Raw genomic sequence first — 17,857 nt, forward strand, 5'->3', positions numbered from 1 at the left:
TTATTATTTGGAAGAGAGCTTTTTTGTAGCTCGTTACAGCTCTCCTTCCACACACACTCTTTCTCTCTCTGTGTTACAAGTTATACTAGGTGGCGCTACAAATCCGTGCGGATACATACCGCCGGGCGTTGCATTGTTTTAACAATCAACAATATTACTACAACTATTAACAATATTACTACTATTACACAAATATTACTATACTAACAATTACTATTACACAATAAATTTCACATTTTACATGATTATGAAAAGTAATATAAAGTTTTAAAAAAAAATTCATTCAATTGGCAATAAACAAATCTTGGAAATGGGCCTTTTAAAGATTCCTTTGTTCGTTTTAATACTACAAACACGAACTCTGCCATCCTTTCCCGGAAAGACCTCCACAATTCTACCAATTGGAAAATTACATATAGCCAAATTATCTTCCTTTATCAAAACCATATCTCCAGTTTTAATGTTTTGCTTATCTATGTACCACTTCGACCTTTGTTGCAAAGTTGACAAATAATCTTTGTGCCACTTTTTCCATATTAATTGCACGAATTTAGTGGTTTTGTGCCATAAACTCAACCTATTATCAGATACATTGGTTACATCTGGTTCAACAATTGATGTGAACGGTCTTCCGATCAGGAAATGGCCTGGAGTGAGAACGCTCAAATCATTGGCATCTGAAGATAACGGGGTAAGCGGTCTTGAGTTTAAAACTGACTCAATTTGAGTAGTTACAGTCAAAAAATCTTCATAAGTTAATTTCTTATCACCCACTACTCTTTTCAGATGATATTTGAAGGATCTCACTCCAGCTTCCCAGAGCCCTCCAAAATTCGGACTCCTAGGTGGCAAAAATTTCCATTTGATATTTTCATGACTCATATAATTACATAAACTCTTATCAGGATTTTTAACTAAGCTAAATAATCGCTGTAACTCATTATTACTCCCAACGAAATTAGTCGCATTATCTGAGTACAGAATACTGCTTTTTCCTCTACGCGAAAAAAATCTCTTTAACGTAGCTATAAATGCTTGAGAGCTCAACTCTGTCACAAGCTCCAAATGAATCGCTTTTGTGACGAAACATACAAAAATCGCGACATAAATTTTTTGAAAAGTACCTTTCCGTTGGTTCTTGTATTTAATTGCAAATGGACCGCAAAAGTCCACACCTGAAATGGCAAATGGAAAGTTTTGACTCACACGACTTTTGGGTAGATCACCCATAAGTTGATCACAAGTTATTGGTTTAGCTTTAAAGCACGACAAACACTCACGAACTACTTTTCTACAAATAGATCTGCCATTGATTGGCCAAAATCTTTGCCTTATAATAAACAATAATGTTTGAGGTCCAACATGTAAATTCTTAATATGATTACTAATAATTATCAATTGTGTTAATTTATGTTTTTCTGGTAACAACAATGGGAATTTTTTGTCAAAGCACAAATTACTATTGGACAAACGTCCACCTACTCTTAAGAGACCTTCTTCATCAATGAAAGGACATAAATTTCTTACCTTACTCTGCTTTGAAACTTCACCTGTAATTTCTAAATCTCTAATTTCCTTGCTGAACTCTCGTTTCTGCACTAAACTTACCAATTTCAGTTCAGCTCTTTTAAGTTCATCTGGAGACAAAGACCCAGTTGATGTGCCATAAGTGCTCCGACAATTATCGATGAACCTATATACAAAACTTAATACACGAATGAGTTTACTATAATTATTACTAATTTCCAGAAAATTATCAAGAAAATTACTATTATCACTAATAAAACAATTAAAGTCACTAGATGGTTTAAATTCATTAGAAAATTCATCTTCAATAACTCTGGATGGAATGTCTCTATTTGGATATTCACTGTTACACAAGAAATTTGGTCCTTCAAACCACAATCTACATTGTGAAAGTTTATCAGGATCGAGACCTCTGGAGATAATGTCTGCAGGGTTCTCAGTTGATGGTACATATCTCCAACTGTCAATGTTAGTTAAGTCTTGAATCTGGGATACACGATTGGCAACGAAAGTTTTAAGTAGAAATGACTCCTTACGTATCCAAGAAAGCACAATCATGCTATCACTCCATAAGTATATGTTGGATATAGGCAAATCAAGAGCTTTTATCACTTTTTTCACTAATTTGGCTAGAAGCAGTGAGGCACAGAGTTCTAGTCTTGGGATGGTTACTCTTTTCAAAGGTGATACACGACTTTTGCTAGCAATCAATTTGATAGTCGCTGCTTGACCATTTTTAACACACTTACAGTAAACAACAGCACCGTAAGCAACCTCTGACGCGTCGGCGAATCCATGAATTTCAATCATGTCAGCTCCCTCTGTAAGTATACATCTATCAAATTCCATGTTGTTAACACTCTCTAAAGCTTCGACAAACTTCTTCCACTCTTGGATTTGTTTCTCAGGCAGTTCTTCATGCCAGTCCAGTTTTAAAGACCATAGCTGTTGCAAAAATATCTTTGCTTTTGACACTACTGGTCCAAGCAATCCAAGGGGGTCGAAAAGGCGTGCAATTGTGGATAAGACACAGCGCTTCGTGACTTTCGAATCTTTTCTTTGTGATGCACTACAGGTAACTTTAAAATAAAGACTATCTTTCTTCGGACTCCAGGAAACTCCTAGCACTTGAGTTCCATCACAGTTAGTAAAATTATATATTTCTTCACCATCAGAAACTAACGCTGCGCAGTTGCTATGCCATTTGTGGAGTTGCATGCCAGCATTTCCTAAAATAGCAATTAACTGATTTTTAAGTTCCTTTGCAGTTGCTAAATTATCAGAGCCGGTCAACACATCATCTATATAAAAATCATTTTCAATGACTGGAGCAGCAAGAGGATAATTTTCTCCTTCATCAATAGCTATTTGCTTTAATGTACGAGTTGCTAGAAATGGTGCACACACCGTACCGTAAGTGACGGTATTCAACTCGTAGGTTTTGACAGGTCCTTCCTCTTTTTCTTTCCAAAGAATACGCTGCAATTTTCTTTGGCTTTGGTGAATTAAGATCATTCGGTACATTTTCTTTATGTCTGCTGTGAAGGCATAGACATATTTACGGAACCTTGTCATGATGGAAAATAAATCACTCTGAACTATGCCTCCATTTAATTGCAAAGAATTTAAGGAATTACCAGCTGAGGTAGGATAACTCGCATTAAAAACAACTCTTAGGACAGTAGATTGCCTATCAGGGCGGTAAACTCCTAAATGGGGAATGTAGTAAGTGGCTTCTTCCTCTTCATCATCCGAAATTTCTGACATGTGTCCCATCTCTAAATATTCATGAAGGAAATCTTTATATAAAGATAAATAATTTGGCTCTTTAATTAAACGTTTCCACATCAGATTTAATTTCTTTAACGCAAACTCTTTAGATTTTCCCAAATGCTTAGGATCCTCTTTTAAAGGCATCTTTACTATGTACCGTCCCTCAGAATTTCTAGCACAGTTGTTTTTAAAATGTTCTTCACAAATAATTTTTTCTTTACTCTCAATTATTTCAGTTTCGATATTTTCTATCTCCCAAAAACTTCTAACAGTTTGTTCTAAATCAAGAGTTTCTTTAACTAACCCACAATGGATTTTATTATCCTCCATATTTGATATGCTTCCACTAACTAAATAACCAAACACAGAATTTTGTAAGATTAAATTCGAGTTAGGAGGGTAAATTTGCCCAGGTTTTATTAGCTCAAAAAAGGATTCCGCACCGATTAATAAATCAACTCTCTGCGGAATGTGAAAATACGCATCAGCTAAGTTAATGTTTTCCAACCCTTCTATACACTTGTTTACTTTCTTTGAGGGTGTGAGATCCGTAATTCTAGGAACAACTAATAAATTTAGATCTGCGTTAAAAGTTCGGGCTTTATTTATTAAAGTAGCACAAACTTGAGACCTAACAGAAATAGCTGAATCATTCAAACCTGACACTACTATGTTTATTTTATTCTTTCTCAATTGTAGGCGATCTGCACATTCTTTACTTATGAAATTAGACATAGATCCCGAATCTAATAAAACACGAATTTCACTTTCATTTCCAAAAGAATCACATAAATAACAAATTGCAGTACTCAAAAGAACTGTTTTGTTTTTATTCCAGACATAACTACTCGTGGCCGAAAAGATATTGGCGCCTGTGTTTTGCTCTTCGCATGCTGCTGGTGTAAATTCAGAAGCAAGTGGAGAGAGGGGGGGATTTCCTCTATCAATTTGTTTTTTATTCGATTCTGAATTCATAATGTTCTCCTCTCTTATTTTTGATTTCGCTGAATAATTATGTTCTCGATTAAAGTGTAATGAAATATGATGCCTTTTACCACATTTAGCACAAGAATATTTTGATTTGCAAGACATCACTTTATGTTTACCAAGACAATTAAAACAAAATTCATTATCTTTAACAAATTGCATTTTCTCAAACACAGATAATTTCTTATAAGTAGAACACATATAAAGGGGGTGATTTTCATTACATAAAATGCACTTCGAACTCTTAACATCAGACAAAAAGGTTTTAGAAATATTTCTTTCATTATGACTTTTATTATAAGAGCACTTAGTTAAAGATTTTCCGCGAGAAGTCATAAATAAATCTATTTCCTTTCCTAGTTTAATTGGTTCAAACCAGGTGTCCGATTGTTTTACACTTATATAAGTAGCGGTTTCCCTGTCCAACGTTTGGAAGAGTTTATCAGAAATTATTAGCTGATTTAATGTTTTGAAATCTGTCACATTTCTTAATTTTAAGTAATAATCCCAACTAGTTGTTAAACGTGACGCAAACTGGACGTGCGTTTCGTTTAACTGGCGCGTGGTTGTTTTGAAATTGTCCAGACAAGATTGAGCCGTTGGCTGAAATTCTCTAAGTACTATTTCTTTCACTTTTTCATAATTATTAAGATCATCATCACTTATATATGTGATAATATTAGACGATCTTTCTCCAAGCAGATTAAGAAGAATCTCTGATTTATATTTATCTGGCACACACTTAACTATAAATGCTCGTTCTAACGATGTAAAGAAGAATCCCCAATTTTCGGGTTTACTCGGCACTTTAATGGTCAATGTTCTAATGCTCTTAATCAAAGAATCTAGGGAATTATTAGATTCAATTAGCTCTATATTATTCTCTTTTGGCTCAGAACGAATGCGTGCAATTTCTAATTCAGTTTTTGTTCTCTCGAGCTCCTTTGGCTCAGCACGAATACGTGCAATTTCTAGTTCAGTTTTTGCTCTCTCGAGCTTTATATTCTCTAACTTTAATTGTTTTGATTCTTCAGACTTGCGCTCTTCTACTATTAAACTTACTAGATCACTAACAGTTTCAGAGTCTGTTTTATATTTTTCACAACTTTTAATTATATCAATTAAGTTTACCACAGTCATATCATCACTAATCTCTAGATCTAGTTCACTGGCAATAAGCCTTAAATCATCTTTTTTACAATTCTTAAACATTGTAAATTAAAGTATTTTATAAAAAATCAAAACAATCCTACTTTGAATGGGAAGGCACGAATCCACAGTTTTCTCGTAACACTGTCCACAATGGTTATCTCTTAGAACTCAAAACGAAACTCTTTTCGTTAATTGTTTTAATTTTGCTGATTTTTTCTCCTGGTGAGCGGACCACTCATGTCGACGCTCAGGTAAATATGAACTCGCTCAATAAACAGAAAATAAGCGGACTGTAAATTCACAATATTTATTTATTATTATTTGGAAGAGAGCTTTTTTGTAGCTCGTTACAGCTCTCCTTCCACACACACTCTTTCTCTCTCTGTGTTACAAGTTATACTAGGTGGCGCTACAAATCCGTGCGGATACAATATTAAAAAAATAATTATAATAATTATAATTAAAAAAATAAATATTTGGAATAACTACATTGAAAGCTACGTTATGAAATTAGGAGAATTTTAACTATTAATTATCTATACTTTTCATTTAAGTTTTTATTTTCTTTGACTTATTCATCTTTTGATTTTTTCGTCTGTCTTTCTTTTTGAAGTAGCTGGGCGGTTTCAATTTAGATGGCGAATTCTTGTAAAAGTTCTGAAATGCAAAATAAGCGTATTGCTGTTTTATTCACTGCGGGATATCGTCCCTCTAATTCATTTATAAGTTCGTTGATGACACTTTTTGATATTCTGTCCCATGCACACTTTGAAAAATGTTCTCAAATTCCTGACACACTTCCACTGAAGGAACAATTAATCCTCCCTTACATAAGAGAGCACTTGGTAGAGTTAAAGCAATTTTAAAATCATTCTAATCGGAAATCCAAGCAAACTATTTCTCATATCATCTTCATAATTTTGTTTTAAGAAATGCTTACTGCATATTCGTTCATATTTAATATTAACTGGATCATTTCGTTTGCAATGTTGAAGCCATTCCTTACATAGTTTTTCATTTACTTTAGGGAACACGTGGAAAATTATATTTTTCCTTTTGTGTTTCTATCAGAAATTTTGTAAGTAGCAATCGCACAAACTGGCATTTCATAAATAATTTTAAATTTTTGTAATTCTCTTCACAAAACTGAGAAAATCATTATAGGAGACAAAGAATGTGTTGGAAGATGTCACAAAAATGAATGCTCCAATATTAGTTGAAGTTAGTTAGACCGAACGCTTCGTTCTTGAAGTAAGACCTCAAGCTTTGCGCCACCGTCGTCACAGGCGAAAATCGGAGGTTTGGCGAGGAGGGGGTTTCTTCAAAGGAGTGAACCAGCCCTTCTATTCACTTTAGCCCTGTGAGCAAGGTATGGTTCCCGCCAAGGAAATATTGAAGCTCTCTTGAAATAGTTATTTTTTTATTTTTAAAAAATATAATTAAGACAAAAATAAAACCCATTTTTATATACAAGAAATATTTATTGAAAAATTGCAATTTCAGAAGGGACTGTAATTTCAGAAGGACTTCATCGATAAAATATCAGGGGCCCCCTTTTCCCTCTTACTCCATGGTCCCTGTCATTAACTTTTCTCTGGTATCTCGAACAGTTTAAAAAAATAAAAATAATGTAACGCCTTTGTATTATTATACTTTTCTGTGGAATTTCTTACCGTTTACAAGATAATAATAATAGTCTAACATCGTATTTAACTTTCCTCTTATATCCTCCATATTTTACATGATAATAAGTCTAATTTTATAGTTTTTCTCTGGTATCTCTAACAATTTACAAAATAATAAGTATAGCTTGGTAGTTGACTTTTATCTGGCATCTCTTTCCATTCATAGTTAACTTTCATTCAACAGTGGCATCATAGTCAACTTTCTTTCTGCCATTTCCTATTGTTAACAAGATCTGGTATCCAATTTAACTTTTCTCTGGTATTTCCGACCATTTACAAGTTAATTTCTTTAGCACCGATTTTTTTTTTGTAGGCGGCTATTAGAGTGATCTTAGGAAGCTTACACCACCTTTAACATACATAGACGCAGTGGCGTACGCAAGGGAGGGGTTTAGGGGTTTAAACACCCCCATTGAGCTCAGACAAAATGGCAAAAATAAAAATTTTAGTAGAAATTATGCGATTATTTTTTAAGACTATATATTTTTATTTGCCTTATGCCTACTTTTTTTTTCTCAGAGTATTTCTCAGAATACTGAAAAAACATTTACTATAATAGGGTTGTACTTTTGAAACCAAATTCACGTGATACTGTTCGGACTGGTTCCTTTCTGTCCTGCCAGTATAGTTTTCGAGATTGGCTGTCATTCTTAAGGTCTTTAAGCGATGACTCTGGAATCCTAGACGTTCCGTCTTCTTTGAGACAATTCGAGAATTTTGAAGATGCTGTGAAATATATATATATATATATATATATATTTGCTGTTCTTGGATCTTAAGGATGTCAAAACGCAAGAATTTAATAATTTTTAATTATTTTGAGAAAATGTGAAATGTGTTATTTGATGAATGTGAAAGTGGCCCTCAAAGTGTTACTTTACACCCATATGACATTGGACTTTTTATAGAAGATATTGCATTACGTTCATAAACTTAAAAAATCAAATCAAAATTAAACTAAACAATGTTGTCTAAATAAAAAGTCAAAATTGTCTAGCTGTCTAAATTAGGGAAATAATAGTGCTTTATTACAGACTCGAATTTCTTTTAGTAGTTTCAGAAAATTATGAACACCCCCCTTGAAAAAATTCTGCGTACGCCACTGCATAGACGCTATATTTATCTCGATTACTTTTGGCCTTAGAAAATTTAAGAGCATAAGTCGAAAACACAGCATAATGAGTATACTTAAAGCTACTTCAAAGCATCCATCACACATTAAAAACTCATTGAAAAGGTAAAAGGATTTATTGAAAATATTCTTAAAACATGGAAGCACATAAAAAAACATCACAACCAAAATATGTACAAATGTTACACCAATAATCAACATAAAAATATTTAATAAAATAACAAACGATAACAACAATAGTGTGTTCGAAGAAATTACAACGTTTCAATTTTATTGAGGTAATGAAAAGTTAATAATTCGAGATTGGCAATAATTCACCAAGATTGCATCATCCAATAAATTAAAAGTATATACACTTAAAGTTTTCATGGGTAGGATATGGACGAAAGAAAAAAAGTTAATATTTTTTTAGGTTTATTACCGCATAAATAGAAATAACAAATAATAAATTAAGTCTCATCTAGAAAAAAAAATATTTACTGGTATTCACCCTTTGATCACAATAGTATACTTTTGAATGGAAAAATAATTTTTTCAAGACGTTCACCATTTTGACTTAATAGCATTTTGTATCATTTTGAAGGAAAAAAGAAGTTTGATGGCATCATATGAACGCAATAGTGTTTAGCATCATTTTGAAAAGAAAAGTCATTGTTTTAAAATAATAAAATGAGTTTAAGATAATTTTGTTATGAAGCGATCATCGATGAGTAAGAAGACGCTTCTATCGATCAAAATATAATATTTAAAAATCTATATCAACCAAAATTTACTATTTAAAAATCTATATTTATACTTTAATTATCCTCTTGTTATTTTTATGGTGTCATTTTGAATAATGGTAGTATTTTTATAATAAATTTCTAGCAATTTCAGTTTTAGCTACTGCAGTGTAACTTTAATTGCTTAAACTCGATACAGTTTGCCGAGCGGTATGTTGTCTTAAGAAAATTCTATGTTTTACTGCAGTAACGTTGTTTGTAATTTTCAAATTTTTTTAAAAAAGATTGTCGAATATTTGCTTTAAGCTAAAGTGGTAGATAACAGAAGAAAATACCCGCTTCATTTGAAACTACTCTCCAGAACTTTACTCTAAAAGCAAGGCCGTTTTTCGTAGTTCTTTCGCCAATTTAAATGAAAAAGACACAGTTTAAGCGCCATAAGAAAAGTTTCAATTTTAAATTATACATTCCAAGGAAATGACCGTGTTTCTTTTAAAACAGACAAATAGCTTAAATATGTAAAATATTATTAAAGTGACGTCAAATGGAAAAATGTTTGGGAAGCCCTGGTTTTAAAATATGTACTTAACACATTTAGTGCAATGCATATTATTACTCATAAATACGATACAATATTTAAAAAAAATTAGTAACTTTTTCCTTTTTTGATTGTTAAATAAGAAATGATAAAATTCAATTTTTTGCATTTTGTCATATTGCAGAATATTTTTATAATGTTCTCATTTTGATAGTGAAACCAAATCCCCTAGACTCCAATAATGAAATATTTATAGGCCATAAAACTGTTGAATATATTTTTTCATTGTCATTTAAAACTTCGGTAAATGTAATTATATTTTTACATCAACAATCCACTTTTTAATAGAAACAAAAAAAAAAAAAAAAGAAAGTCTTACTTTTCAATCTATTGGGGGTCTCAGAAGTGAATGAGTAGAATTTGCCTCTAAAGTCAAGCCAATTATTTAATTGTTCGACGATTGATAACAAAAATAAAGCCATAAATTTTTAAATAAATAATAGTTTTCATAGAATATACAACATTTAGAGAAATTAAAACCAAATCAAAATTTTCGTGTTACAAAAGTTTTTTCTCTCTCCGTTTTTGTTGTTAGGTCTTTGAGAAAGATATGCCTGTCATTTCAATTTTTTTAAAAAGAATATATGAGGTAATAAAAATATGTATGGAATATAAAAACTGCAGATAATCTGAAAATCAGAAAAAATTGACCACAATGAAAAGTTAATATAAGTGTATTTTTAAATATTTGCATATTAATGTTTCAATTTATAGAAATTCAATTTAGTTTAAACGAAAAATACATAAAAATATTATATTATTTGTTTATTTTCTATTTATTTCTATTTCGATTTAAAGTTTTTTTAAAATGTAATATTCTTTTTCCTTGGTATGATTTTTTTTCTCTTTGTTTTTTTGCTTTCTTTCAGCAAATGATATTAATTCTTTCTAAATGGGACTTCGAGACATGAATTACACTTCGTTAATCAGTTATTTAAAGAAACTCCTGTTTTGCATTCCTGTTTCTCTCTTGGTCTATATCAATTTAATTACAGAATTTTTTTAATTTATTTGATGACGAATTTCTTGGGGAGCTGTTTAGCGCTTTCCCTAATTTAAATTTGCTATTGTTTTTACTCTTACAGCTTCAAACAGATTTTTTTCCCAGCTTTTTTATTTAAAAATGTGATTGGATATTTCCTTAGCTTAACTTTTGTGATAATTAATTCTACTTTAATACACTAAATAATGTTTTAATAGCACATTTTAAGTCTTTATTTTTATTGAAACTACACTATCTTTCAAAAAAAATTTTTTGTAGACTTTACTTAACGGTGATTAGATTTCCTGAAAACCACTTTACTAAAGAAGATATTGAAACAACATTAGAAAAATAACGCTTGTGGATGAAGTTGCAACTACTATTACCTTGTAAATTTTTATAACAGTATTCAGGGGAAGTTTGTTTTTGTGTTTTATTTCTTTACTTTTTTATAGCACTATTATTATATTAGCACTCATCAATTAGCATATCTGAGGGTTAAATTCTTCAAGCTACTAAGATTGTCAATTAGTCAGTTAAAACAAAATCATTAGAACAAAAGTTATAAAATATTATTTTTTCTTCTTCTTTCTTTTTGTTTAGATATACGTTACAAGTTGATGGAGGTTGTTTAACCAGCAGATTGAATTTTTTCTTAAAAGGTATTAAAATGTACGTTTTGATATTGATTTTTTTATTTTACTCGATAATGATCCGTCTCATTTTGATAATGTCCTTGGGTTTGGATAAAATATGATTCCTGAGGTCAACATTTTGTTTGCATTGGTTTTTGAAAAGGATATTAAAATTTATTTACTTGGGTCAGTCAGTGATTACCAGTTTCCCGAAAAAGTCAATTAAAAAAGAAAAAGAGGCATTTCAGACTGAATGACCTAACAAACAAGTACAAGTTTGTACTTCGTAATACAGCTTATGAAGCGAGTTTTCACACACACACATGTGCATAGTTTCTGACAATAACAAACACAACACTATATTTTACATTGTTTGCAAATAAGTGATAAAATATGTAAAATAAAACAATTCAAATATGCAAAGTTCTAAACTCTTGGTATTTGGCATATCAGAAAGTGAAACAAAAAAAGAAGCCAACTATGAGCTGGATTCACCCAGACTGTTCTGAGATCTGACCTTACGCTTTCTACAGTCCACATTGTACCACCAATCACAGATTCTTTTCTTCTGATTGAAGATAGTGCCATTCGGGCATAAGAAGCTGTGGCGCGGGGAAAGATTACCGCCTGGACACATGTGCCATGCCTGCAAAGTATAAAACCAGTACTGCACAAAACAAAATAGCAATTATATGCAATAAACAGACAATCCGTAATTACAATTTAAAAATTAAGAGCCGTGGTGGCTCAGGAGATAGAGCGCTCGTTTTCCAATGAGATGAATCGTGTTCGAAGCCCAGCGATGACTGGGAGATGCGAATTCCGCACTCGGCTCACATCGACTACAGTGCTTACTTAAAATATCCTCAGAGGTAGATGGATCATGGGTTAGAGTGCCCTTGCTGTTAGGCTAGCAGTGGGAGGTTTTCATGGTTTACTTCTTCGAGTAACGCAAATATGGGTGAGTTCGATCAAAAAGTCCTCCTCGAAGGTAAATTTCTTCCAATATTTGATCCCCCTTTTTTTCTGGATTGGGTTCAAAATTACAAGACAACGGAGTTGAACATTGATTGTTGTGAACTCAAAATTGAGTCAACGACGGTTATAAAATAAAATAAAACTTAAAAACTAAGCGTTTTTTACAGATTCAGCAATTAAGAACTAAATGCTATTTAAGATGCAGTGATTTTTGTTATTTACAGACAATGTCATCAGTAGCTAATTGTAGTTTTTTTTTATTAGCATCGGTCATTTACTTAGACTTAAAACAGTTAATTATCTTCCACATTTTGTTTGTGTTACTTAAATATTTCTGGGAAAGGAAAGGTATTCCCTCAGCAGTCAGTTGTGAGCGACTGCATTTACTTCTCAGGCGAAGTTACTACCTTCAGTGCTTTACAATGAATTACCTGAGAGATAATCACAGCTCCAAATTTTTTTTGGTTTGAACTCTGAGTTATAGAAAGTTTATTCTTTTGTTTTTCTCCTTTAAACGTAACCTGAGTTTTTTATTTTTTTGAAACACGTAAAATCTGTCATTTTAGTGTCTAAGTTTTTGACTCTACTGCGCTTTTGAAGCTGAATGATTTTTTTTCAAATACTGTGTTTAAGGCTTATAATGATCTAGAAAATGAAAGGGCAAAAACGAATAGTAATTAAATTTGGCAAAATATTTCGGGGATGAATCTTTAAAAAATAATGTTTAAGCTCTTAAAAATAAAAATTAAAAAACTGCTTGCATTGCTAGAAAATCTTTAAGAAACTGGGCTTTCATGACTTTTTCTAGCAATTAACGCGGTTTCCATCTTTTTAGATAGTATTGCAGAATTGAGCTTAGTAAAGAACACACAGACCTCTTTAGTAATTCTACCAAGAAACTGTTAGTAGCATTACAGGCAAGAGGCATCTAGTAAGTTCACAAAGCTACTTTTAGTAAATATAAAACAAAAAACCCTGCAGCGTTAATGAGAAAGCCTTAGTAGATCTTCACACTCTTCAATGCAAATGTATTTATTTTTTATGGATACACATACATATGCAGTGTCCTCATATATAGCTTGTCAAGTTGAAGAACAGATAGCACAATTCAAAGAAAGACCGAACGAAAATACATTCAGTGTTACGGAAGGATTCGAACCTGCTACCTCCACGCTATAGAGTATTAGGGAGCACTGATCGGCCTGGGAAGCCACTACTTTGCAAAATCCTGTAAACACCATGAAAAAATCTTTTCGTCTTTTGGAAATGAAAGGGAAGAAAAAGTTTTTTCGACGGCGTTGTAAGCATTGTAGCAATTTTTCTACAATAAAACAAGCAAGAATGATGAAACTACGGTACCTGTAATGCTACTAAGCAATTTGCTGTAAATTTATGCAACATTTGCTATTGTGCTTCAGTTAGAAGTTTATTGCTAAAGATCCCCCTTTTGCGAGTTTTTCACGATTTTAAAAACAATTCATTTTAGAAAATAATTAAAAAAAGACAATACAATTTTGCAATACAAGGTTACATCACCAAAAACAAATTTTTTTTTCTTCATATTCTGAAACTTGTATACATTTCGTTTTCAGATTCTTTAAAAGATTATATTTAATATGTTCTTGATCTTAATGAACTATAAAAAAAGATTTCTTACTTGGCAGTCGGTGAAGGGGTCAGCATAGAGGCCTGGCTGCGGCCCACACGTGAAATCTGTCTGGGGAATGTAATTGTAGACAGGGTAGTCTTCTCCAGGGACGCCTCTCCTTGCAAAGGCCGTGTAACGGCTCACCTGTTTTTTCCTCCGGCCTACATACTCATATTCATTGTCATCATCTTCTTTACTATAGCGGTTCATCTGGAATTAAAAAGATTATACTTATATAGCTGACCGATATATTGGAATATGTTAATATTTTAAGCACCGTATTAAGGATATTAAAAAAAAAACGATATATCGTGACTTTTACTCCTTACGATACATATTGCAAACATGATAGTTATCGAAAACGGTAAATATCTAATGCGGTAGTGTCACGAGTCTTATCGATGACGATACTATCGTGATCATAATCAATAAAGATAATCAACGTATATGATATCATCGAGAGAATTGATACATTTCATTTGGGGTATTGTGAAATAAATGTAGAGAAGTATAATTTAAAAAAAAATATCATGATGTATCAAGAAGAATCAATATTTTCAGACGATAAATTGTGGTATTAAAATTTAGATATTACTCAGAACAAAATAAAATCAAACATATCTATCAAACTTAGGATTATACATTAAACAAACAATGTTTTTCATATTCGTGGAACTATTTCTTGCGTAATAACGCATATAAGAGCAACTATAATATAATTTACAAAGATAAGGACACTATTTAAAAATAAGGTTAGATAGCGAGGAAATGTGTCAAAAGACCTTATAAAGTATAATTTTTATCTCGTGCAGCATTTATAACAATAATTTTAACCTGTATTCTGATTTAAGTCTGAACTTGAAATGTTATTCCATAATAGGTTGCTTTTATCACCACTAAGTGAACAAACTTATCATTTATTACAACTTAGAAAAGCTAAAATGTTTCAACCTAAACCTTATTGAAGAATAAATATTAATTAAAGTGTAATGGAGCATTTCATTTTACTAAGAAAACATTTTGAGCACAAAACAAGACATTTGAAAATCATTATTAAATTCGGTTTATTTAATGCACAATTTTTTAAATGTTTTCTTATTTTATCAAAAAAAAAGAAAAAAAAAGCGAAATGACAACTTGAAATATGTATGGAGAGAAACTCCTGTTTGCTCTATTAGTCACTAGAGATAGAAGTTTATAACAATTTCTTCCATTTAACCATTTTTTTTCCTTTTTGGAAAAATGAAAGATTTATAATTAGAAGAACAATATCCATCTTTTTGTTTTCTTAGGAATTGAGAATATCATAATCTCTCCAAATCTAAAAACAACTTCCACTCTATCAACACAAAGCATAACACTGTTTTTTATTAATTTTATTTATTTATTTTTTAATAAAATTTGACTAGCCCGAAATTGTTTATTCTCATTGAGAAGTGTTGTCAAAAAGTTTCAATTGAATTGTATCGATCTGATATCATTGCGATGTAAAAAAACAAACTGAACCTGCTAACTTTTGATTGAAAAAAAATCCACCACCTACACTATAGCCTCTCCAAGACATATGTTTGCTTATGCTGATCAACAATTGATAATGATTGAAACTATACAGAGCAAAAGTTAACATTAAAATAGTTAAAAAGCAGTATCCTTTATAACGGATTTATATCACCTTTATTTAAATTTTGAAAATGAAATAAGTTGATAAAAAAAATTCGAAATCTATTTTTGTCCCCAACAAACCTTCTTTTGCAGATTTCAATTAAAGTATTCGCAGCGTGAACTGCAGAAGTGTTGCCAATTTACGATACCTCACAGAGGAGATTTGACCAAGAAATAAAAAAGTTATTCAAGATGTCCACTTTAGCCCCATGTCCCCTACTAATATCAGAATCGATTCTGAAGGTGGTGAATTCATAGTACCGGAATGATCATAGAAAAAAGACAAGACTGAAAGGAAAAAAAAAAATGTTATTGAGCGTTATGTACATACAAATATATTTTTCAGCGTTATTTCCGTGAACATCCAGTCAGGCATTTGGCATAAGATTTTTTAAAGCTGCTCTTCGAAAGACGTAGCAGCCATTTTTGTAGTCAACTTACAAACTTCTTCTGAAATATAGTCAATACCTCGTTACTTTTAGTGTGGGAACTTTACTGGCGAACTTGATCCACACCCACATTCAAAAAGGTTTTGAATAAAAAACTGTCTTCTTTAAACGCGAGGAACTATTAAAAAATATTATTCATATTCACACGATTCAGTTTTTAACCATTTTTTCTTGGGAATTTGCTCTTTAAATGTATGATGCCTTTCTCGACAGTGAATATTTAATTTCAGAATTGTTAGGAACTTATCAAATATTTGTAATTTTGTTCATTGTTTTTATATTTCCGCTAAGAAATGAAGTGCATCAAAAATAGGTTCCAGAGAAAATATGTTCTATTTCACTGAAATAATAATAATATTTCATAAGAGTTCAGTGAAAAAGAAAAAGATTATCTAAAATAACTTTTGATTTATTGCTCAGATCTTCACTTTCTGAGACTCATTCTTAATGGGTTCAAGTTTTCTTTTAATTTAAGTTTAATTCTTAATAGTCCAAGTGTTTGTTGCTCTTTTATTTCCTCTAAAAAATTAAGAAGGAAAACTACAGAGAAAATAGGTTTCCTTCCATTCAGCGAGCATCAACGTTTCAAGAGTGCATTCTCATTGAAAGGTATGATAAATTAGCTATCATTCATAATGGCTAGTTTCTCAATGAGCCCATTAACAGATCCGCAAAAAATTGTATCAGTCGTATTCGAAAAATTAGTTGCATTTGAACTATGTTTTGGTTACTAAAGTAACGTTAAAAGTAGTTGCCAGGAATCGCTATTGTTTTTTTTTTTTTATCGCATTACTCGCTACACTATTTCGTTTTAAAAAGTAGCTCACTACACTACTAAGTAAATTGACTACAAGAGAAGTGAGAGAGAGAGAAAAAAAAACTCTTTTAACGATGTGTATTACTATACTGCGTTGCAGAAAACACCATATGCAGTATAGGATTCAAGTAATCATCCGCGACTGCATATAGCTCCGCTTTATGTCGTTATCAAATGATATAAATATGCTTTCAAAAATGATATAAAAGATTTTAAAAGCTAAACACGTGAGGCAGAAATCTAATGTGTGCTATCTTTTACGATATATATCATAGAACTATTAAAGAAAGATTATGGTTTTGTAGTCAAACTGGAATCCTAGACTTGGCGACACATTTTGATAAATAAGGAAAAAATTTGTTCTTGAAAAAAAAAAACAAAAAAAAACAGTTATATGACGTTGCAAGAGCGTTGGATTTGATTGGACCACTAAAAATGGTCCGTCTTATGCTGACATGCCCTTTACAAATCAAGTGCGAGATAAAGAATTTTTACTTTTGTTTCGCTGTAGAAAAAATCGTCTGCAAGAAACAACATTTATAATTCTTTCATCAGTTTCCTTAAAGGAAATTTGACGTTGTTGATGTAGGATCACGCTGGGAGCTAGGACTCCATTTACCTATATGCCAATACGCTCTCTTCTTCGTATAATAGAGTATAGATCGGAAGTTAAACATGAAGATAACGCTTAGTTATAAATTCCTGTTGTTCTCCATTGTTTTTAATAATTCATAAGTGGTTAAAAAAGAAAGATTCCCGTAAAAAGAAATTTACCTTTCGTCTTCTGGGTATACTGGACAGAAGTTGAAGATCAGTTTTCTTGAAATTTAAAGGAGGTTCTGTGGAGACTATCCTCTGTATGGATGGCTTCGGCACAAATCCGTCCAAACTGTATATGGCAGGCCTCGTGGGCTTTGGCTGACGGAGTTTCAGAAGCAATTGAGGCGTGGGGGTTGTGGGAGTGGGAATACGAAATCTCTTGGCGGGTCGAGCTCGCAATGGCCACACAACAGACAGGCTGTTGTCTGAAGCACTTTCAACGTCATTTGACGTATCACTTGTTGTAGTGCTGAAGAAAAAAAAATCAGTTACGTTAAACGTCATTGCAAG

General features: G+C 31.9%; 2 protein-coding genes across 2 annotated transcripts in view; both read right to left on the reverse strand.

Annotated features, from left to right (window-relative positions):
* Positions 1-279: 279 nt before the first annotated feature.
* On the reverse strand, positions 280-5,499 carry LOC147805185 (uncharacterized). Its single transcript, XM_087151557.1, has 3 exons — positions 4,823-5,499; positions 1,901-4,705; positions 280-1,693 (listed from the first exon to the last, which is right to left on the reverse strand). The coding sequence occupies exons 1-3, from the start codon at positions 5,497-5,499 to the stop codon at positions 280-282; spliced, it is 4,896 nt and encodes a 1,631-aa protein (XP_087007683.1).
* A 2,854-nt stretch (positions 5,500-8,353) lies between these two features.
* LOC107439052 (uncharacterized) overlaps positions 8,354-17,857 on the reverse strand; it is a 91,433-nt gene continuing 81,929 nt past the window's right edge. Inside the window, exons 5-7 of the mRNA XM_043047282.3 lie at positions 17,522-17,816; positions 13,829-14,029; positions 8,354-11,839 (exon numbers count right to left, since the gene is read on the reverse strand). Coding sequence (XP_042903216.1) covers positions 11,672-11,839; positions 13,829-14,029; positions 17,522-17,816 — 664 coding nt within the window. The 3' untranslated portion in view covers positions 8,354-11,671. The remainder of the gene's footprint in view (positions 11,840-13,828; positions 14,030-17,521; positions 17,817-17,857) is intronic.

The sequence above is a fragment of the Parasteatoda tepidariorum genome, chromosome 9 (assembly GCF_982258835.1).
Source record: "Parasteatoda tepidariorum strain Cologne lab strain chromosome 9, Ptep-v5.0, whole genome shotgun sequence".
NCBI lineage: Eukaryota > Metazoa > Arthropoda > Arachnida > Araneae > Theridiidae > Parasteatoda > Parasteatoda tepidariorum.

What these genes read in the sequence shown, in the direction of transcription:
- LOC147805185 (XM_087151557.1), bottom strand. Translation starts at nt 5,499, where the DNA reads ATGTTTAAGAATTGTAAAAAAGATGATTTAAGGCTTATTGCCAGTGAA. An exon ending in TTAAACGAAACGCACGTCCA is followed by an intron (nt 4,706 to 4,822) that starts GTTTGCGTCACG and finishes AACGTTGGACAG; the next exon opens with GGAAACCGCTACTTATATAA. An exon ending in CTTTCACAATGTAGATTGTG is followed by an intron (nt 1,694 to 1,900) that starts GTTTGAAGGACC and finishes TTTTGTATATAG; the next exon opens with GTTCATCGATAATTGTCGGA.